Here is a 24,301-nt window from a genome sequence, read left to right as displayed (position 1 = left end):
TTGGCTTTTTGCCACAGTGTGCCAGGTACATTCCCAGTTATGATGATAATAATATAAATATATCTCTAAAAGTAGAAAGTTCCCTTAGAAGCCAAAATTACATCTGCTTCAGAAAGTCATTGTCAGGCATAGGGAACATTTTGGACTAGGACTGTGTCAAAAGGAAAAGGGATGTTTTAACAGCCATGGCCTTAGCCTCTTCATGTTACAGCAACAAAAAGCCAGTGAGTTTATAAGCTTTTTTTTTTTTTTTTTATAAATAGTTCCCTTCAACCAAACAAGGAAACCCTTGACTTAAAAATGTGATTTGAGCCATACTTGTTTTGCTATATAAACGTTTTGCCCTTCCAAACTCAGCAAAGGATTTGGGATGCGGTGAAACTGTTTCCAGCACTCACCAGACAGAGGCAGGGGGAATAAGAGTTCAGGGTTGTCCTTTACTGCATATCAAGTTAGAGTCCATCCAGATAACCCATCTCAAAACAACAAACAAACCCGTTGAAATATAAAAGGCATGTAAAAATCAGATTGTTTTAAATCACCTTGTGGGTCCTGGAGAGATGGCCTCAGTGGGTCAGAGCACTGGCTGCTGCTCTTCCAGAGGACCCAGGTTCAATTCCCAGCACCCACATAGCAGCTCACAATGGTCTCTAACTCCAGTCTGATGCCTTTTTTTTCTGCCCTCCATAGACACTGCACACACATGACACACAGACAAAAATGAATAAACAAATATTCCTGAATTAAATCACCATTCAAAAGCAATCACCAATTCAACAAGTACCTGCCAAATAACATCAAACTTCCTTTTTTCTAGATTTTTTTATTTAAATTAGAAACAATCTTATTTTAAATATCAGTCCAAGTTCCCTCTCCCTCCCACTCTCCCATGCCCCCCCACTGACCCCCATCCCCTTTCTGCTTCCCAGGAAGGGTGAAGCCTTCCATGGGGGATCATCAAAGTCTGTCACATCATTAGGAGCAGGGCCTAGGCCTTCCCTGGTGTGTCTGGGCGGAGCGAGTTTCCCTCTATGTAGTCCATTCATATACTAGAAAGGAATAAATACTGTTCTACCAGAAGCCCCATAGATTGCTCAGTCTTCCTAAATAACACCCACATTCAGGGATCCTGGGTCCATCCTATGCTGTTTTCCCAGCAAACAGACTGGAGTCCATGAGCTCCCCCTGTTCAAGTCAGCAGATTTTGTGTGTTTTTCCAGCCTGGTCTTGACCCCTTTGCTCATCACTCCTCGCTGTCTACAACTGGATTCCAGGAGTTCAGCTCAGTGCTCAGCTGTGGGTGTCTGCTTCTTCTTCCATCAGCTACTGGGTAAAGGCTCTATGATGGCATATAAGATAGTTATCAATCTCATTATTAGGGAAAGGCTAAGGTAATCTCTCCACTATTGTTTAGATTCTTGGTTGGGGTCAAGCTTTTAGATCTGGACGTTTCCCTAGTGCCAGATTTCTCTTTAAAACTTGTAATGGCTCCCTCTACTAAGGTATCTCTTTTCTTGCTCTCCTCTATTCTTTCCCCTACTCAATCTTCCTGCTCCCTCAATCCCTCATCTCTCCTCCTCTTCTACCCTTCTCTTTCTCCTAATTCTCTCTCCCCTCACACAGTGCTCCCAATTCCTCAGGAGATATTGTCCCTTCCCCCTTCTCCAGGGGACCATGTGTGTCTCTTAAGGTCCTGCTTGTTTACTAGCTTCTCTAGAGTTGTGAATTGTAAGCTGATAATTCTTTGCTCTATGTCTAAAATCCATTATCATTGAGTACATACTATGGTTGTCTTTTTATGATTGGGTTACCTCCCTTAGGATGGTTTCTTCTAGTTCCATCCAGTTTGCCTGTGATTTTCAAGATTCCATAGTTTTTTGTTTGTTTGTTTTTTTTTTTTTTTTTTTTTTTTTGCTGAGTAATACCCCATTGTGTAAAGGTGCCACATTTTCTTTATCCATTCCTCAGTTTAGGAGCATCTAGGTTGCTTCTAGGCTCTGTATGTTACAAATCATACTGTTATAAACATATTGGAACAGATGTCTTTGTTGTATGAATGTGCATACTTTGGGTATATGCCTAAGAGTGGAATTACTGGATCTTGAAGTAGACTGATTCCCATTTTCCTGAGGAATCACCATGCTGATTTCCAAAGTGGCTTTGCAAGTTTGCATTCCCACCAGCAGTGGAGGAGTGTACCCTTTAACATCAAACTTCTTAACTGGTCTCACTTTTTCACTTTTGACAGAATTAGACATTAGTAGTTCATGCTCAGTACATGGAAATTTCCACCTGTGAAGACAGTTCAGATACAAACTGAATCATACATAAATAAATGATAAGATTTGAGAATTTGATCAATATCCATCTCGAATACAAATATTAACTAATGTTGCTCAGTAAGTACAAAGGATGCTTTTTATCAAAAGCATACACTCTCTTGATGCACCTTGCTTTTCAGTGGTAGAGCCCAATCTGTGCAGGAGCCTTATAAACCAACAAGGTCTTTTCTTCCTATGTCTTCAAAGCTAGCCTAAAGTCACAGAGGCTGTCCTAGACCTAGATGATAAATGTTTGGATGGGTATTGTCACCTTATCTGTCTCTGTGCAAAGATTTCAGGCAAGACTTCAAAGTAAAAGCAAAGGTTTTGATAGGTGCTTAAGTAATCCTCAAGGCACAAAATTGGCATTATGTCTCTTATGTCCTGTGACATACCACAGAGTCCTGGGGATCGCATGTGTGCCATCAAACACACCAATTCCCCCTTGCCTTTCCTTCTCCACTGTGTTCCTTCAGATCCTTTAACTTGCCTTGTGGCTTTCCATCACTTTGCTTTGGGAATTTGGATTTCTTTTGCATGTATCAGACTATCAGTTTCTTAGACAAGTTTATCTTGAGCCTCTAAGTATAATCCCCATGCTGTATTATCTTTTTCTCTGTATTTGGTGCTTTCTGTTTAAAGGTCTTAGTTATTTCTGTGTATATTATATTTGTTTCAAATCTACCCTCATTGGGTAATAGTATCATTTTTTTCAGTATATGTTTTCTTTCTCAAGTATTTGTTTAGCACATAGTAAATTTTTAGTAACAGACTCAATGAACAAAAATATGTTTGCCTTGTGTGATGGGTCTATATCAGAAAAAAAAAATACATTGTTTTCTTCTTCATTCCTGTGCTAAATCTTTGGTCTTGGTGTTAGCATTTAATACCAGCAGAGTTGGGGGTGATTTGCTCCTACTTTCCAGAATGTCCCATTGGGTAGTGTAGAAGCAAAATGAGAACTGACATGTGACCAGAAGAATTCACCAGTGTAAATTAATACTTTGTGAAAGGATTACAGTGTCTTTCATTATATCAGAGTATAAAAACGTAACTCAAGTAGTATTCTCTTTAGTGCTTACCATGTTTACTCATTTGAGTGTGTTCAAAGTGGTATATATGCATGTGTGTATCTAGTGATATAAAATAATGACATGTAATCTTATTTACATATTAACACATAGACACATGTATGAATGCATACCTCGACTTATTGCTTAGTAACTCTTTTGACCAATGGGATTCCAGTATGCATTGTATTAATATGAACTCCTGGATTGGCTTAACTACCTCTGATGTCACAATTTACCCATTAGGAAGTCACAAGTTTCTGGAAAACACACTGAACTAATAACATCTCTTGAATTTTCATTACAAGAATGATAAAGTACCAAGAGTAAAAATGCTGGAAGGAGCAAGGTGTCTTCCACCCAAGCTGACCTTCTTCATTTCTGTGCTTTAGCAACGTGTTCTTGACAGCTCAAGCCAGCTTTTTTTTTTTTTTTTTTTTTTTAAACCTCCGTTTACGGCAGATGTTTTGTTTTTTGTGTCTCTCAGTTAACAGAGGAATGAACCCACTTGGACTTACTCCTTCACTTCATAGTTCTGTTTCATCTTGGCTGTTGAGGCTTAGCATCTTTCTACTACTTAGCCTCCCTGACACCAAAGGAAAAGCCATATGGACGGCTCATCTGAATATAACATTCCAGGTGGGAAACCAGATCATATCAGAGCTAGGAGAGACTGGAGTGTTTGGGAACCACTCTCCTCTGGAAAGGGTGTCTGGTGCCATCGCACTTCCTGAAGGATGGAATCAGAATGCTTGTAGTCCCCTGACCAACTTCAGCAGGCCTGATCAGGCAGACACTTGGCTGGCCCTCATTGAACGGGGAGGCTGTACTTTTACGCATAAAATCAATGTGGCAGCAGAGAAGGGAGCAAATGGGGTGATCATCTATAACTATCCAGGTACAGGCAACAAGGTGTTTCCCATGTCTCACCAGGGAACAGAGAATATCGTTGCAGTGATGATAGGCAACCTCAAAGGCATGGAGCTTTTGCACTTGGTCCAGAAAGGTGTCTATGTGACAATCATCATTGAAGTGGGGAGAATGCATATGCCATGGCTGAGCCACTATGTTACGTCTCTGTTTACCTTCATGGCGGCCACAGTTGCTTACCTTTTCCTGTATTGTGCCTGGAGACCCCGAGTGTCCAATTCATCTTCCAGGAGGCAAAGGCAGTTAAAGGCTGATGTGAAGAAAGCTATTGGTCAGCTGCCACTTAGAGTGCTCAAGGAAGGAGATAAGGAGCTAGACCCAAATGAGGACAACTGTGTTGTTTGTTTTGACATATACAAAGCCCAAGATGTAATTCGTATTTTAACTTGCAAACATTTCTTCCACAAGACGTGCATTGACCCCTGGCTTTTAGCCCATAGGACATGCCCCATGTGCAAGTGTGACATTCTGAAACCTTAAAAATCCCAGAGCTCTTTCCACAGATTAAAAGTTTATGAGCTCTCTCACTGCATTGTACACACAGAAAACTTGACCCTTGGTTCCTCTATCCAGCCACAGAAGAGGAAATTTGTGTGCTTTGAAAATAAAACTCCACATCATGCCCATGAACTCTTGTCTTTTTTATCCGTTTAATTGCTAGACATTGTTGTACTTCTCCAAATAAGGAAGTAAGTAACAGTTAAAGCTCATTCTGATCTTCAGATGGCTGGTCTTTTGCCATTGGTGTAGTGGGGAATTGCTAGGCTATTGTAAAATTTCCTTTTTAACATATTTATTTGTTTTAATACTTTACCTAAGTTTTTGTTACTAACAGTTTACATCGTAATTTCATTATAGAATTAGATTTGTATTTGAATTGCCATGGACAACTGATTTTATTAATGCCAAGAAAATCTGGTTTTCAAAGCGATGGGTTGAATGGGTGCTTTATTCTTATTACTTTATGATAGGATTTTTTGTATAAATTTAAAGTTTTAAAATATTTTAGGAATCATTTAGAGCAGTATTGCAAAAGTTCACCTGTTGGCCAGAGAACTTTAAATCCTAGCATAGTGAAACAGCCATGATGACAAGAGTTTCTTGTAGAAGTATCTCTTTCAGTCTGTCATTGGCTTCTCTTCCAAATGATCGTGAGCATCTATATGACCTTTGACAACAGAGCAAAGCTAAATATTTTGTTGAGTTTCCATTCCAGTATATTTGACTCATTTTTCACCCTCTTTCTTGGTGAGTGGACAAACACCTGTATAGTACTAAAAATCTGAAAGACAAAGGTTCGAGGTTTTGGTGAAAATCTCTTAGCTTTTAGCGTTCAATATAGATGGCATGTGCTGGGGTCTTTGCAAGTCTACAAACTGTTTATTGCACTTTCCCCAAGGAGATGTTTGGAAATGAGCCAGTGATTGACTCTACAAGAGAAAAATGAACCATTGTGGACTCAAATTTCCATACTAATATTCTTTCTGATTTATTTAATTTATTGACTTTGTTAATTGACAGTTTTGCTGATATATACAGTGAATTCTGATTAATCTATATCAGACACCCCTATCCCCTTCTCAACCTATCAGTCTCCAACCCTCATCACTACTAATCACTTCTCAGTTATGACCTATAACTATGCCTATCTGGGTGACTATTGGATAAGAACCACCCACTGGAGTCTGGTGCAGTTTTCAGTGGGTTCACAGCTGAAGGCAATGGTTCCCCCCTCCCTGAGTCCATCAGTAAGAAGTAGTTCTGCAGAGTGGAGTAGACTCTTCTGAGCCTCTCCTCCAGCTGTGCCTGACTGTTGATGTGACCATTCTCGTGTAGAATCAGTAATGACATCCACAGCTTTTGTGAGTTCATAATTTCAATGACATTCTTGTCCAGGAGAAAATAGTTTGATGTCCTCCTCCTCTCAGTCTTCCAGCTTTTATATTCTTTCTGCCCCCTCTTCTGGATGGACACAGTGTCTCATTCGAGGATGAACACTTAGTTCAATAATTCTGTGTAGCCAGGAGTCTCTGTTATCACCTCTATTCACTACAAAGAGGGGCTTAGCTGCTGAAGACTGACTAGATGCTTATAGATATAGACAATACTTAGATGACACCTTAACATTATCATCCTGCCATATCCAGCCCCTTCCTCAGGGCCTTTCATCATCTTAGCCATGTGTGTTTGACCAGATTTACAAACACAGATTACCTCCCATGTAGTGAGTGGGTGTCAAATCAATCATAGCTGTTGCTCTCTAATACGGGTGCTACTATTGCCCAAGTGAGTGCATCTTTCCTGCCAGGTTGTTTTTGTAGACCAAACGATTCACAGCTGGGTAAGATCATCGGTGTCCTTTCTTTCTGGCAGCTTGCATAGCATCATCCAGTACTCAGAAAGCTAGCTGCAGGGAAGGAGCTTCTAACTCAGCTTCAGATTGATTTCTCTGTACCATGTATGTGTGCTGCCTTCATCAATAAGGTCTTATCACCTAACTGTAACAGGCAAGAGGCATGGCAAAGACCTATATTGCTTTGGAAACCTCTAGAGCAGTGATTCTCAACCTATGGCTCATGAAACTTTCAGCAAACCCCCAGCTCCAAAAACTTGTACTGTAATTCATAAACATAGCAAAATTGCAGTTAGGAAGTAGCAACAAAAAACATGGTATGGTTGAGGGTCAACACAACATGAAGAACTGTATTAGACAGCAGAAGCATGAGGAAGGGTGTGGAGCCTCCCTGACCAACACTGGACATGCTAGTTCTTGTTCTGCATGTAGAACTTCATTCATCCCTGCCTCAACTTGTTACTTCATAAACTATTTAAAAAAAAGTGCCAGGTTTCTTAGTCCTGGTTAGTCCAGGTGAAAATCGGCTTGTTTTTGAGCCCTGTGTGTAGTAGAAGCCAAAACCATTTATGTTCAAGCTTTGGCTTTCTAGCTAGTAAATAGAAGCATTGATACCTACTGAAAATGTATAGAGCAACAGTTTCCGCTGCCCATGCTTGTTAATTCTGTAGCCTTAAAGTTCTTTTAGAGCCATTGACTAAATGGTAATAAAATTGGAGGCAGAACAGGCATAGTATATAGGATCTAGGAGAGATATTAAGTTAGGTTAAACATTTTGCTTAGCATCATCTCTTTGTGACCTGTAACCCTTGTTGTTGTCATTGGTTAACTTTTTGATCTTGTTTTCTTTTTCTTTTTCTTTGTTTCTTAACCCAGGTACATTTGAAAAACAATCGAGCTTGGATTGTACAGCTATGCTTAATCTTTATTCTTCTACCCTTTCTTCTTTTCAGAGATGGGCTAGATTGGTAACAGCTGCCAAGGTCTGCAAAGAAATAAGCTTCTGTAGGTGTTTTTCATATTTATTCCTATCATTTGTATATCTCTTATGTGCTGCTGGGCTGTCTGTGTAAGTGTGAGACAAGGAGATTTAGCTGGATTCTGAACAGTGGTTCTCAACCTTCCTAATGCTGTGACCCTTTCATACGATTACTCATGTTGTGATGACCCAGACCAAAGCATTACTTTCATTACTACCTCATAACTGTAAATTTGCCACTGTTAGAAATTGTAATGTAAACGTTCTTGGAGCTATAGGTTTGCCAAAGGGGACACAATCCATAGATTTAGATTCACTGCCTTACAAGATGAAAACAAAACCAACAAATGTCCAGAAATCCTGTATCGTTTATTTATTTGCAAGTTTGTAAGAAATTGAGAATGACCAAATATGTAAAGTTAGTGTTAGAGATCTCACTGCTCCTCGGGCTCATTTGGCCATGGTCCTAATTTATGATTCTTTGGGTATTTCAAACTTAATTTTGTCAGAACTGTCTATTTCTTAGGATATGTGACAGTTGCACAGTATTCTTATATGTGCTTTGAGGTTTTTAAAGGAATGTTTGTTTGTTTTTAGTTTAATGTGCTACCTACAGCCATTTTCTATGGTTCAACAATTGGATTACCTTATAAGCACACCCAGACTCCCTGTAACCACATTGGAAACATCTAAGCCAATACATTTACAGTGTGTTCTTAGCCCTTACCTAATTGGCTGCTTGGTCTTTTATGTCACAATCACCTCATGCAACAGCAGTAAGCAGTTTCTAAAGTTACAGCAGTGAGACAGGGATTTCTTTACTATCTAAGGTTTTTCTCTCTAATAAAACATCTGAAACTCAAGACATCTTCAGAAATCTCTTGCTGAAACATGTTGGAAGTCAGTGGATCTTGTTTTCACCCGGAAGATATTTTTCCCTACCTCGTTTTGAATTGATCTGTCGACAGATGTGGCAGCCATACCCTTTGGTTGGCTTGGCTTTTGAAGTCATTTGTGGAAGACAGAGATGAATCTCCTTCACACTGGTACTTGGCAAAACAACGCTGCACCTTTCTGGCTTCTGAAATTCAGTTTTATTTGGCTTCTCAGTCACAAGTGCTGCACGGCAAGTTCAGTCTGGACTGCTTACATGAACATATCATTTCATGTGGGGAACCGAATGTTGTCAGAGCTGGGGGAGACTGGGGTCTTCGGGAGAAGTTCCAACTTGAAGAAAGTAGCAGGAGTTGTTGTGCCACCAGAGGGAAAAACTCAGAATGCCTGTGATCCCAATACCAGTTTCCCCCGGCCACAGAACAAGGAGCCGTGGATTGCTCTCATTGAGCGTGGAGGTTGCACTTTCACACAGAAAATTAAGGTGGCATCTGAGAACGGAGCCAGAGGGGTGATAATCTATAACTTCCCAGGGACTGGCAACCAGGTTTTCCCCATGTCTCACCAGACATTCGAAGACACTGTTGTTGTTATGATAGGGAACTTAAAAGGCATGGAGATTTTGCATTTGATTCGGAAGGGAGTTCATGTTACAGTCATGGTTGAGGTGGGGAGAAAACATATCATCTGGCTGAATCACTATTTTGTCTCCTTTATGATCGTCACAACTGCTACTTTAGCGTATTTCACCTTTTATCATATTCGGAGACTTTGGGTTGCAAGGATTGAGAACAGGAGATGGAAGCGACTAACAAGAGAACTCAAGAAAGCTTTTGGCCAGCTGCAAGTCCGAGTATTAAAAGAGGATGACGAGGAAGTGAGTCCAAATGCGGACAGCTGTGTCATCTGCTTTGAGCCCTACAAGCCTAGTGATACGATTCGTATTCTCACTTGTAAACACTTTTTCCACAAGAACTGCATCGACCCCTGGATTCTCACTCACGGCACATGCCCCATGTGCAAATGTGACATTCTGAAAGCTCTGGGGATTCAGGTGGACATTGAGGTTGGAACAGATTCCCTGCAAGTTCTGATGGCCAGTGAGCTGCCTGGAACCTTTTTGCCTATGGAAGAAGAGACAGATAACGAACTTCCTCCTGCAAGAACTTCGGGAAAGGTGACCCATGTGCAGGAGAACTCGACTTCTGCAAACACTGGGAGTCAGTCTCCTGCAGCCGAGGAAACTGGTCATACGTCACTTGGACAGCATGACCTTTGAGCAAGTGGATTAAACCTGTTTGTCAAATCAAGTCCTCATACAGACAAGCAGTTTGTGTGAAGTGTGCTTTTGTTGTGTGTATGTGTGTGTCATTTTGTGTCACTCTGCTAATTTTCCAAGTTCACTGACAAGGTTCAAATATAGGAGAAAGAAAACCTGGCAGGATTTTATGGCTTTTTACCTCGGCTAATTTTAACTTTTTTTTTTTTTTTTTTTTAATGAATGGATTATTATTGTGAGTGTGCCTGAGTTTATTTCTAGTTAACCTGTGTTAAAAACCAGAGTCAAACTTGCCCCCTAAATTGTTTCTATGTTTATACCTGGCTTTATTTTTAGTAAGAAAATTATTATTATATTTTTGTTGTTTTCTTATAAGAAATCAGTTGTCTTTTATGTTTTTGCAATAGTAAAAGTAATTATATTATTCTATATTAATTTGATGTCATCATGTTGCAGTGTTTTTTTTTCATTCTTTGAATGAAAATTTATTATACAGAAATTTTTTTAAATTTATCATTGATCAAGAGTTCTGTCAGGCAGTTAGTAGGTTTTATATGCATAATAGGAAAATCTTTAGAAATAAAGTACTAAAGCTTTTAAGAAAGGAAACATTTCAGTGCCCAATATTACTTATTTGTTCATAATTGTTGAATAAAGTTATATAATTACTGTCATGTTTTGTCCTGTCATATTTAATTTCCAGGGGTTTCAGTCAAATCAGCTTTTTCTCATGCCCTTAAAAAAACACATGTTTAATACAAGCTAGATTATTTTGGAGGATGTGGCACTGTGTAGAGTGATTTTCTAACATATTAGGCTTATGCTAGTTATTCTCACTGTGTTCAGTCTTGCCCGTGTATGGCACTCAAGGGTTTTTGGATGAATAAGTAAGGTTAGGGATGTGAAAATATAGATATTTTTCATTATATGCTATATTTTACTGTGATAAACTAAGCTATTTATTCCCATTATAATAAATAGTAGAAAGCAGATTCTGAAATTTTATTTCCAAAATCACATTGACAAAAATAGTAAATTTTAGTTTTAGTTTAGAGTTCATTATAGCTTGCCCTCCCTCTCGTAGTAGTTGAGCATAATTTCAGTGAGTCTTGGAACTCTCTCAAGCAAATACTGGAATCTGAAGTATTGGGCAGTGCTAGAGAGACCTAGTGAGTATGAATTCTGTGAATTGTTCCATGCAGAAGGGCAGTACTTGGCTGTAAGCACAACCCAAATGGAGAGTATTAGAGGAGGAAGGGCATTCATACGGGGCCAGGGGAGCCAAGACGCAGCAAAGCTTGGGCAGATGCCAGGGTGAGGCCCCATCTTCCTGTAACACACAGGCCTTTGTGTTCCTGACCCTGGGAAAGTTTGACTGTTAATCACACATAAGAGCAGGTTTAACAAAGGATTTAGCAGGAGCTGAATTTTCAGTGTTTCCAGTTTTCCTTATAGTACCTAGGGTCATATGAGAGGGAAGGACCCAGAGGACTCTACAGGAACTCTTCTTGGATGATTGAATACTGAATAGATAAGCTGTCATCCGTAGACTGTATGTTGGCCACTGGGAGCTGGGGCTGATGGATTGTCTCCAGTGATTTTCACTGAAGCTATGGAGGTGTTGGGTTGGTACACTGCAGAGTCTTTGTACACGCCTTAAAGACCTTGGCATCCATTTCAGTCACGACAAACACTACCACTAAAAACAAGCAAACAAACAAAATACTTGAAATGTGTTAGTCTGGTATTGTGACATTTTCTCAGCCCAAAGTTTTGGGGCCATTGGGCTCCTCCCATTTTTACAGGAGGCCCTTACTGGTCATAGGCATAGGGCATGAGGCACTAACTCATCCTTTCCTCTCAAAATGCCAGTGCTGTTCTTTAACTCTTCTGTATCCTCTTGGCTTCTCATTTCCCATTTTTTCCTTCCTTTTGTCCATCACTGCCAAGCTTAGGTTTGACTTAACTCCTAGGTTTGAGAAATTACCATTGGTTCACTTAAGTAAAAGATATCTTTTGCTAGTACAGATAGTGAACATTTAACAGTGTATTTTTTTGGGGATTCAAGAATTTCAGTGACTACCTATAAGATTGGTTAGAGTTTGTATTTTAGGTAGGAAAGGAGGGTCAGTTTGGTGAACTTGGGAACTGTGGACCTTGAGTGCCTCTTGTAAACTGATGATGAGACTAAGTGCTCTACAGAATTGCTCTTATGTCAAAACAAACAGCAGCTTCTGTTCTGTCCTCCTAATGATTCATTGTAAATAAATCAATGAAGCACTCTTATTCCAGGTTTATTTTTGCTGCGGGTTTAGTAACCAGGACCTAGAATTAGCTCTGTTAAATGTTTATTATTATGTTAGATATTTACTGTAGTTGAATTTTTACCTGCATTATAAGCAATTCCATTTTTTATTGAACCCAGTAATGCAAATATATTTTGCTTGATGATGTGGAACTAGAATATATAGTATTTTGTCACAATGCCAATATCATGAGTTTCCTTTTGATACTCTTCTTTTTTATAGGTTCTACTGTTCTTCAGTAGTCAGTGTTTGGTTTCCTGCTCACATCCCCTTAATCAGAATTTTGATTTAAAAAAAATAAAATAAAATTTCTTTTCTCATCATTACTGGGGCAAATTGTTTCATGTTTTCCTAAAATGAAAAAAAAATATTCTAATATTCTAGCATAGTTTTACCTGTGATTGTAAGACTGAATAGTACTCATTAAGCATAGACTACAGTGATAATATGTTTTTGTCTTGCTGTAGAATTGTTGTAATTATCCGAAAAAGAAATGCTACTCTGTAGCTGAAGTAGTGTGAGCCCTTCATCAGGTCTGATAATCATACTGTATACTTAAAAGTAGTCTCTTACTGACATCTGGTTATTGAAACAACAGACAGACACCAAGAAGAGGAATATCAAAGTCTGGCAGAACTGTGAGAGGCCAAGGGGAAGTCTTCCCATGTTGTTTCTGAGAAGCAATCATTGTAACAGAGAGTTTCCCTTCTATTTCATTGTTCAGCAATAAGTACCTTCTGGAATTTTAAAAATGCATGTTTCTTCTGTAATTACTGCTTTCAATGTTTAGTTCTTAGACTGTTTAGAAAGTATTGCATTTGCTACCATAGGAATATTTTAAATAAACCTGGCATTCAGCAAAGCAAGGTTTTGGGTTTTGGGGTCAGGGGTGGGCATTGTACATACAGAAGAAGATGATCTGCTAACCCAGAATTGTTGAAACTGTTCCTTCAATATGTCTTTACAGAAGTCTAATTCACACAGATATACCTCTGACTTGTATCACCTCCAACAGGCCAAGAGGACAGAGTATGCCCAATCAGCTTAGGTGCATCACTGTCGATCACTAAGCCCACTCTGATTAATACCTTATCTGGTTTTGTTATTTTATCTCCATGTCAGCAGTTGCTGTTTGTGGTGTGTATGTGTGTGTGTGTGTGTGTGTGCAGCGCAGGGTAGGGGTGCTTGGGGATAGGTGACTGCATGTATATGTATGTACATGCTTGGAGTCAGGTGCCTTTCACAATTGCTTTCTACCTTACTTGGTAAGACAAAGTCTCTTACTGAAGCCAGAGCTCATGGATTTGGCTAGACTGGTCAGCCATCAGGCCCCAAAGATTCTGTTGCCTCTGACTCCCCCAGCTGCAATTATAGGGGTGGCCCATAATTCAGTTTTTTTCCTTTTGTTTTTGTTTTCTACATGGGTACTGGGGATCGAATGTAGATCATGTTTGTACCACAAGTACATTACTGTCTGAGTCATCTTGCTGGCTTCGGTCAACATTCTTTTTGCCACGTATCAGGTTCTGTTGTCTTTGAAAACGTGCCAACCTAGAACACCATTCCCAGCATTTCCTCTTGAAATCTGCTTGACCCGACATCCCCACCTTTCCACCAGGCTTGCTTCTAAGTCTCATTGTAACAAGGGTCTCTCTCGGTCACCAGCACTTAGCCATTCTACTGTTCTTTTCCAGCGCAATATAGAACCAAACGTCATGTTGATTTACCATCCCAGTACCACTCTGTCTCCCCTTCACCATTTTCATAGTATCATTTACTCTTAATCAAAGTACCCACTTTTAATATTTCTGTTCCACAGAAGCCACTTCTTATTTTAGTTGTAGTGGGTCTTATTATCTACCTTTGACAAGATCTTTGTTTCTGTTAAAAATTAATAACCTTTCAAACCTGTTCTCCATCTTCTGCAATGCAGTATTTCTAAGCCTAGGCTAATATGCGAATAACCTGGAGAAGAGTTAAAAAGCTCAGGGCCCCTACTGCCTTAAATCTCTAGACCAAGACACAGCCCCAATCTTTGTGAAGTTGTTTAGGGACTTTCAGCTATATCCTACATTGGCAACTAGGCACAAGGCTGTGAGAAAGAGCCTTGGCTATTTCATTTCCTTCAAGATGACTTGATTTTCCTTTATGAAAAGTATTTATATAGCAATCAAAGAATCACTTTAGAAAGACTTAAGCTTTACTGGAAAGAATTAAAACAGCCTTCTGGAAATTACAGATGAATTTCACCTGAAGAAACAAAAAAAAATGCCTTCTGAGAATATTTGAAGTGGAAGAACTTCTGGGTTTGAAAAAATAATTTTCAGTGCCAATAAGATGCATCAATGGGTAGAGGGTAATGCCATCAAGCTTGACAGCCTGAGTTTGATCCCTAGGACCCTGGTAGAAAGAGAACCTGCTCCACAAAGGTACCCTAAACCCTAAAGGTTACACATTACCATTCTCTTTCTTTCCAGCTCTTCCTTCTCTCTCCCATCTCTCTCCTTGCCTCTCCTTCTCTCTCTCTCCCTCTCTCCTCTCTCCCCCTTCCTTCCTTCCTACTCTCTCCCTTTCTATCCCCCTCCCTCCCTCTCTCCTCTCTTACCCCTCTTTCCTCTCTCCCTAGCTCTCTCCCCATACTGGTTCACACACACACACACACACACACACACACACACACACACACAGAGAGAGAGAGAGAGAGAGAGAGAGAGAGAGAGAGAGAGAGAGAAAGAAGGACCATCTTTCTGCAAGAGGGAACAGTGGGAACAAGTGTTTCTTAAGGAAGACTAAATGTCCAATACACTGAACACAGCGTATTCAAGATGCTATTGAAATAAACAGTAGCATTCAAGTATGAGCTAAGGCAGTAATAAACAAAATAAACAAATGGGTGAGTTGTCTCCAAGATATACTCCTTATTTGCTGGTACAAATTTTCCACATTCCTTTTTGATGACCAAGGTAACACTGATATCAAAACTTTTCCTGTAATTTTCATGCTCCTTTTTCTCTCCATTGTACAATACACCAATGATATAGAAGAGATAGAGATGGGTGAGGAGTTGGTGATGACCTCCCTCTTCTGGTGTGCCTCTAGGTTACAACTATAACGTTCACCAAAATGGAAACCAACAGACGGTGCAGTGTGTGGTGGAGTTAGTGTGTGTGTGTGTGTGTGTGTGTGTGTGTGTGCGCGCGTGCGTGCGTGCGGTGTGTGCCTGTGTGTGTGCGTGTGTGTGCATGCGCTGAGAATACCAAATTGAGAAAACAATAGAACTTCTACGGGATAATAAAGAGCTGAAAATGTAGTTCTAGCCTAATTAAATTCATTCTAATTAAAATGAAGTAGCCAAAGTTTAATACATGGTAAGTATTTACTCACAAGCTTTCACTCGAATTCTACTTATATTGTGTTGATTTTCTGTTATCTTTTTTATATTATTTTGCCTCCCTTCCCACTTAGTATTCCTATGTATTATGGTGCATGACTTCCATGACCCTGGCAAGGATGACCCTAGGGATGGTGTAGGAAGAGCTATAGCTGCAAGTTTTCCAGGGAACAGTTTCTTCAATTATGTGGTTCTTTTCTATTTTTCAACGTCTAGATTTCTAGGCATTGAATGGAGACCTTCCTGCATGTTAGGCAGATGCTCTATCACTGTAACCCAGTTAGATCTTGAATTTGATCCACCTTGAGCAACTGCAGTCCCATATGACAGAGTCTGATAGTGTTTCTGTTCTCATGATCAGGATGTCAAGACAGAGAGAGTACCCAGATGATGCAGCATCTTGACACTTCAGCTTTTAAGTAAAGGAGAAACTATTAGCGTGAGTGTAGCTTTGGAAGCTTGAAGGATAGAGCTATGTAGGAAAAGTCCCAGCTAAAAGCATTGGCAGGGCTGACTGAGAAGTTGGCAGCGCTCTCCTGAAAAGCAGTTATTTACTCAGAGGTTTTGATGCGAGGTGCCTTTCTCAATGAACTTTGAAAGGGTAGCAATTTTCATCATTCCCTTGTTCTTGATGTTGGCTGTTTTAAGTTCAGGCATGAAACACAGAGCTTCTTTTCTAAAAGAATAGGTGTCATCTCTATCAAGTCACCTGCATTTATTTTCTGTCCCTAGTGTACACCTCAGAGTACAGTGAGTCCCACTATATCAACAGCAGTGGGCATCACCTGCTCCCTGCCTTTGTTTCACGACGGTAAATGCAGGCAGAAATCTTAGGGGTCCATTGGACTTTATCAGTCCTCCACTGGCTCTGATGCACATTCGAGCTTCAGAATCTCATCCAATCAGACAGCTACTTCCTTTTAGCTAGAGTGCATCACACAGTTGTAATCAGAACTAATATTAAGTGAAAGCAATTATGAGTATTAAAGCAGTTGCTATTAAGTTTTGAGATGAATTTAAGCACATTTCAAGTGTGCACTTGGCCTGATTTGTGCATATAAATGCTTTTTCCAGCTCACATTGCTTGTTCTTTTATTCACCACCACTATCACATCTGCTAAGGAAGTTGTGAGGAAAATTAATGGATTTTAGACAGATTGAAATTTCCATATCAGAATGATAGAAAAATAACTAAAAAACAAAATGGAGTGTTACACAACTATGCAGCTAGTAATGGAAGAGAACACTTCCCAGTTTCTCTGTATGGATTCTTAAGATATTATGGTTTGGAGCTAGGCATGGTAGCACATGTCTTTAATCCCAGCACTCAGCAGACAGAAGCAGGTAGATCTCTGAGTCTGAGGCTAACTTGGTCTACAGAGCGAGTTCCAGGACAATGAGGGCTATACAAAAAACTCTGTCTCAAAAAAACAAACAAAAGATGTCATGGTTTAGGTCTTAAATGTCTCCCTAAGGACTCGTGTAGGTGTTGTCCCAAGCTGATGGCACTATGAAAAGGGGCTGTCACATTCAGAAAGTAGATAGAAGTCAGATGGGCCAGGTAGGTATGTCCATGCAGGGGAGTCTGATTCCTGGCAGTCATGGGATGGGCAGCTTTCTCCATGTTACCTCCCCCTCCCCATGATGTTCTATCCTGTTACAGGCTCACAGCAACACAGCCAAGAGACCATAAACCGAGACTTGTGAAACTGTGAGCCCAAATAAATCTTTCTGTTATCTCATAAATGTTACAGCAATAGGATCCTCTCTCATACAGATACTCTGGTCCTATCTTCATGCATACTGAGTGGTGTTCCATTCAAATACATTCAATATGAATGAGTGGGAGTATAAGTAGCCAGCTTATACCAGGTGTGTGATATCTTCCACTGCATGAATAACAGCACTGTGTTTCGGGAAAATGAAGATAGAGTCTTAGTTTTATAAAGAGTTATTACCAAGATGCTGAATAGTTGGACAGACCTTCAGGTGTCAATGTGACACAGTTAAGTGTCATCTGGAGGGAGTCTTTACTGGGGGACAGCCCCATAAGGTGGACTGTGGGCATATCTGTAGGGCTTTATCTTGAAATTTTAAAAAATTATGTTTATGGGTGTGTGTGTGTCTGTGAATTAAGTGTGTGTGTGTGATACCCATGGGGGCCAGAAGAAGCCATCAGATCACCTGGAACTTGAGTTATAGAAGGCTGTAAGCTGCTATGTGGATACCAGAAATTAAACCCTGGGTCCTCTGCAAGAACAGTTAGTACTCTTAACTGCTGAGCCATCTCTCCAGCTCCGTTTTCTTGATTTTTTTTTTTTTTTGATTGGTATGGAAGGACCTGCCTAGCCCATTGTGCATGCCACCACCTCTGGGCTGATGATCCCGGATCCTGTAGTGATGCTAGAGGCTGAGTTTATATCCACAGCACTCTGAACACCCTTGATCTCATCTGATCTTGGTAGCTAAGCAGGTTTGACTTGCTTAGTACTTGGATGGCACAGAGCTGACTGAGCCTGAGTCATGGGAATAAGCCAATAACAGTATTTATCCATGATTCCTATGCCTGTTCCTCCTTGAGCCTTTGCCATAACTTTCTTCAATGATGAATTGTGACCTGGAAATCTAAGCCAAACAAACCCATCCTTCCATAAATTGTTTTTAGTCATGGTGTTTATCACATCAATAGAAAGGAAACTAGAACACACCTTAAAGAAATAAATAATCCCATTCACACAAAACCAATTGTATGCTATGAAGAACCAGAAGGGTTAGGAGATATTCTTGTCCCCTCAAGGTATATTTGTCCTGGAAGCCAGAGGACTTTGTTAATTGCCATTAAACACTTGGCCTTGAGAAAAAAATTATGGTTTCTTTGTTATTTCAGAGGTTAGAACTAGTTGACAAAATATCATCTATAAGGACTGTTGGCACCTGGAAACAGAGATTTTGAGTAGTCATCCTGACCTCTGGTTATTCACCATGAAAAATCCTATATTGTCTAAGGAGAGTGATAAAGTTTCGTTATCATGTCCATGGTGGTGATGGTTTTGGTGGTGGGGTGGTGGCTTTAGTGGTAGGGTGGTAGGGTGGTAGGGTGGTGGTGATGAGGGTGGAGAGGGGATATACATTTTATAAAGATTTTTGAATTTACAACTCCCAGATTCCTCACAGTTTTGAGACTCAGATTCTACTATTTAAAAAAACAGTAATATTGTTTCCCATACATAGTTGCCATCTGGTGGAAAAATAAATAACTACAAGATATAAACCGGAAAAGCCATTCAACAGGTACTGATTGTAAGACAGAATCTACTAAGGAACTTTAGTCAGTGAATCTGGAGTTCATCTCCCTTGAATATAACAGACTGTTTGTTTTTAAAACCGATTTACTTTACCAAACTTCTTTATTTTGGAATTTTGGGACTTCATTCCTCAGCTGCAGATCCTTGGGTGTAAATAACTTTCCATCTTCACAATTGATGCCTTATAAAACCTAGGATCGGAGAAGACAGTAAAATGCTCCCTGGTATCCTGGTAATATTGTGGAAAACACAATGATTTGGCTTATAGAGTATCTTCACCAGCTTCTCTGTTAACATTGACACAACATGCTCTTCTATTCTTCTATAAAAGGAGTTTCTTGAGACATTGTATCTCAAGCAAAAAGCTAGTATTTATTGGTTTTCCAATTCATTGTGGAAAATATTACAATAAAAAATCATGTTTGACTTAGACTACTAAAAAGCTTAACCAGTGGTGGGATAAGTAAAACAACAAGTAGAGTGAAATGCCACTTGCAGGATCTAGATTGTTGGTATAGAAACTGTCAATGTATGATGGCCCAGGTGACTGCATGGACCGCAGATCACATTCTGAATATCACCACCCATGAGAACGTATACTACTGAAGAATTGCCCCTCCACATCTGTTGGTTTGCATCCCTGGATTCAAACAACTACGATGTGAAAATATTAGGGGGAGGGGGAGACTACAGTTGTTTTGAATCTATAAAAAGAGTTCTTATTAATATAATACAGAACAATAACTATTTGCTAAGTGTCTACATACATAATATTAGGTGTTGCAAGTAGAGGTGATTTGTAGTGTAGAAGTGAATGTGCACTTGTTATTTTCTGAGTATTGCTGATGGAGTCCAGGTCCAGTTCGATGCATACACAGAGACAACTCTTTTTATCTATTTTATCTCATCTAATACCAGCAAAATATTTTGAGAAAATTTATAACAATCCATTCCAGCAGTTAGAAAGCAAATCTACAGTGGTTTTATACTCACTTATGTTTCATGCCACATCTTGAAACCATAGGTTTTCTGACGTGCGTTAAGTTTTTACTGCCAAATGGAGAGAGAAGCAGAGTGGATCAGGGTGCAAGTGGGAATGAGGCAAAAAGATTGACACAGTAAAATTTGGAAGATCCTGCAGCTTTAACATGGGAGGAAGGATGACATATTTAGCTGCATATTAAAAATTATTTAAGAACTTATTGTAAACTTATATTATGGGAGTTTAGATGTCACATATTTAAAATGTATAACACAGTTTATGTTTAGAAAATAATTTATGCCATTAAAGTGAAGGCAACAGAAGAAAGTCATTTCTTGATAGAACTTGCAGAAGAATGTAGCCTAGCTCAAGATTTGTCCATCAAGCCATGAGACATTGGATTAAATGTAGGAAGAATGTGGGCTGTCGCTTCTCAGGTCACAGAGAACATATGGCTTTTCCTCCTCAAAGGGTCCCATTCTTGTATGTTTTCAAGAGAATTTGAAAACCAGGTAGTGCCCAGTGACCTATTCTTTTGTGTTTGTGCTTCAAACAAGTGCCTTGATATATTCTCATGTTTCAGGCTTAGTAGTTAGAGGGTCAAAGACAATTTGTAATTAGCCTGATAAGATGTAGGCTGATAAGTAAGTTGAACAGTACCTGTAAAGGCAAACTAATGTGCTTGCTGTCAACTGACACTGGAAGAAAGCCTTTAGGATTCACAGATCAGTAAAAATTCTCTAATATCTAATGCCCCCTTCTATATGAAGAAAAGAGGACATTGAGGAAAAAATATATGTATGTATACACACACACACACACACACACACACACACACACACATATATATATATATATATATATATATATATCACATAAATATAGCTGTTTTTCATTTCCCTACTAGTTAGGATAACAAGCATTCACTGCTAGTGGTTTTATATAACAAAAGGTGATTTGTTTCCTACTAGCAGTTGCCATATTAATAAAGTCAACTTTATTAAAATATACTCCCACTGCCTAAGAGAAACCTCTGCCTTTTCCCTAAGCTAGCATTGAGATTTGACTACAGATTTTTTGGGATGACTTTCTTCAGTGTTTAACAAGAAAGATAAGTTTGTGTGCCTGTTTGTAACACTATATATAGGATAAACACATATCATTGTCACAGTAGTGATGACCATACCCAGAACACGATTTGCTTTGATACATATTTATTGGGGAAGGAACATAGAGAGAATATTGAAGACCAAACTAGTGTTTCCTTTTCTTAGAATAGAAAATACCTGCTTTGGGCAAATGAAGTCAGAATTGGAAAGAGGATGTTGGGGTGACTTGGTGAATGGGAACAGAATGAAGCCATACAGTGCTATCAGAGAAACCTCTGGCTCGCTTTGGTTCTTCAGAATGACCAGATACAAATATAATTTGTATCCTGCAAAAATAAGGGTTATTTAATTTTTTAGTGGTACTCAACTCACCATTATTGTTAGAGAATTCATGAGTTGACAACACCTGAAAAATAGTTCTTAAGAAAAAAATACTAAATTCGATTCTTCAAGGACATTACAAATTATTAGACTCACGAGACAATGCTTTCTTTGGCATTATTGAGGAGAAGAGGCCTCTTGTATAAGTGGGACTCTTGTACTTTTTCAACATCTTCCTGCCTCAAGACATGCTGGCAGCCTTCCCAGGAACCATCTCATAGACAGCTACAGTGAATTGGCAAGAAGATAATGTTTTTGCAGTCATTATGAAATCCTTTTGAATAAAAGAAGCAGTGTGCAGTTCAGATCAGCAGTACACTGTACGTATTAAGTGTTTCTATAGAAAAGTGTGTTTGAAGTCTTATTTGGACAGCTAGGCAGACTTGGCCTTTGAAGATAATGTTTCTTTTAGTTATCACATTCAATTTTGTCATTAGTTCCCTATGACTTTGTCAAGATTTCAATGACCTCTTCAGCATGGGAGCCAGACAGATTAATAGGAAGAGTAGCATTTCAAGAGAGCCATGTACAATTAAATTTCACAAAAATTTAGAGAAAAATAACATACAAGGTATGTTTCAAAACACCCCAGTGTTAGGATGATAAAACCCATGCTGAATTGGTTTGTGTGGAATTTTCACAAGATCACTGTCTGGTAATTCACAGGTGTTGGTCAGTACCCAGCAGACCATCTTGGGGTATTATCATCGAATCCATAGGCCAAGTTTCCCATCCTTTTTTCCCCAAAGGCACTATGTCTTTAGTCTAGCCACTTCTTGCTTTAAACCACTTAGTCTGAAAAAGAAAACTATAATCAAGAAAACAAAACGTGATTGTGCCAATTTATGAAATCATCTCTAGAGAGACAGTACTTTCCATCAATGCATTTTATAATATGCTTAGTTCCCATGTGACTTACATATGGGCACCATTGAGATTTCACAGACAAAATTTTACAAATGATCTCCTGATGTAGAACAGAAAACTACTGGGTTGAATCCCCAAGACTGGGGCCACCTCTAACACCATCCTTGATTGTAGTCATAGTTTGTCTGCCCATAATAGCTCTTGTTATGAAAGGGCACTGGATGTATGTGTGACATTTCATGAGACATGGCATATCAACGTCACACAGTATTATAACTGTATCATATATGAAAAGCTGTTTGTAAAAATTATGTGTGATTCCTTCTAGGAAAACAATGCAGACAATGGGAATTACTAGGGAATTTGAATCTCTCTCCCTTTGGACAATACTCAATGTGCTCCCTTTCCTCTCAGATATTTTCTCACCTCCCATTCAAATGGATAAGTTCCATGACTTATACTGTCTTCTTGTAACATAGTACAAAATCTCCTTCATTTGTTAATGGATGAGTTATGAAAGTGACTAGAATTCATAACTTGAAAGCCAATATTCTTTCATTGTCTCACTGATTTCTTTCTTCCCAGTTTTTGTTTGTTTTGTTTTGTTTTGTTTTTGGTTGTTTGCTTTTTGTGGTGCCTCTGGTGTTGGGTTAAATCCTGGAGCTGTCTACCACTTGTCATCCAGCTTGGCACCTCAAGAGTGGCTCCTGCTCTCAGCACTAGACTTTTCTCATTTTTTTTTTTTTTTTTTTTTTTTGGTGACATCATTGCTCATGATCTTCTCTTTCTACAATGTTGTTCTGTTGTATACAAGCATGGAAAACTAAATCAGTATTCCTTCCTGTTGATGTATATTGAGAGCATGCAACCGAATGAGTAGAAGAATTAGATCACCAGCCAATCGCTCTTCCAAACAAAGTGCTCAAAGCTTACTTGCTCACATGCAATAGATATTTCATAAGTGCTTGTTGTGTGTTTGGCTTGAGGCTTAGGTGTTACAGACTGTGAGATAAAATAGTTTCTGACTTTGTGGGATTTATTGATTAAAACATATGAATCTGCTAGTTAGTATTTAATTAATAATTAATTATTATAGTTGCAATGTGAAAAGTACTTTAAAGGAAAAAGGAAGTTTTATGTTTTATGTATAAGGTGACTGGGGAGGAATCGCTGAGATCTGAAGATAATTAAATGATGATAAAATAGACTGTAAAATTTTTGGCTGACCAGGATGACTGAAGCATTGAGATGAATCCACAGAGAGAGTGAATTCCAGGTAAGATAGGGAATTGGCATTGTTTTGTAAAGTCATGGAGACCTAGGTATAAACATTAATTTTAAACTATTGAGTTGACATGACCTGAGTTTTGTTGTTGTTGTTATTTTAATATTATCTTTGTGTCAGGGAAGAATATATGTTCGGTAAAGTAATGAATGATGAAACTTGCTATCTGCCTGAAATCTCATAAGGCAGAGAGTCAGTTGGCAGTTTACTCATAGGAAGACACATGAAGAACTGTTGTAGGATATGAAGCAGTGAAAGGGGATTAAAGGACTCCTGGCATAGGATGAGCAGCACACTGTGTAAACAAGTTATGTGTGAGCAGAAATAGCACGAGGAAAATGAGTCAGGGATGTTTTCCAGGTCTCGAGGATAGATATTGGTATCTGACACTGGGGCAGGAGGCACCATGAGTGTAGGGAAGTGTTTTAAACTGACTTGAGACTTGTGAATGTCAATGCTGTTGGGACTTACAGGAACAGGACTCAGTGGTATCAGAGGTCTTACAGCAAATGCGAATGGGGGCCTTCGGGGTGGTTACCCTTTGTGAAGATGATAGAAGCAAAGTGGAGTATACCCCAGAACTGCCAGATGGTGACCAGCATGGTACCTCAGAAAAGAAGTGTAGCATCTGATAAGCAGGCCCACCCTTCTTTGTACAGAGCCAAGAGAACTGTTCCCTGCAAAGCTCTTGTATTCTGGAGCTCATGCCTTTTGAGCATAGCTCTCCCCCTGCTTTTAGTTACAGATTTCTCCTCATGTCTCTCCGGCAGCCATCCAGATCTTAGGACACCTGCCACTAGATTTGTATCTGACCTTCTCAGCTCAATCACTGAAGAGTCATCTTCAGGC

At 39.3% G+C, this 24,301-nt stretch overlaps 3 protein-coding genes across 10 annotated transcripts in view; all 3 read left to right on the top strand.

Moving 5' to 3' along the window:
- Cadps2 (calcium dependent secretion activator 2) overlaps positions 1–24,301 on the top strand; it is a 481,095-nt gene that overhangs the window by 159,572 nt on the left and 297,222 nt on the right. The window lies entirely within an intron of this gene.
- Positions 3,849–4,951, top strand: Rnf148 (ring finger protein 148). The gene has a single exon (XM_051175760.1). The coding sequence runs from the start codon at positions 3,854–3,856 to the stop codon at positions 4,799–4,801; it is 948 nt and encodes a 315-aa protein (XP_051031717.1). The 5' UTR covers positions 3,849–3,853; the 3' UTR covers positions 4,802–4,951.
- Rnf133 (ring finger protein 133) lies at positions 8,441–9,873 on the top strand. The gene has a single exon (XM_051175759.1). The coding sequence runs from the start codon at positions 8,681–8,683 to the stop codon at positions 9,824–9,826; it is 1,146 nt and encodes a 381-aa protein (XP_051031716.1). The 5' UTR covers positions 8,441–8,680; the 3' UTR covers positions 9,827–9,873.

Source organism: Phodopus roborovskii, unplaced genomic scaffold, assembly GCF_943737965.1.
Source record: "Phodopus roborovskii unplaced genomic scaffold, PHOROB, whole genome shotgun sequence".
NCBI lineage: Eukaryota > Metazoa > Chordata > Mammalia > Rodentia > Cricetidae > Phodopus > Phodopus roborovskii.
Note: the sequence above shows the minus strand (reverse complement) of the source record. Positions and strands in the feature narration are given on the sequence as shown.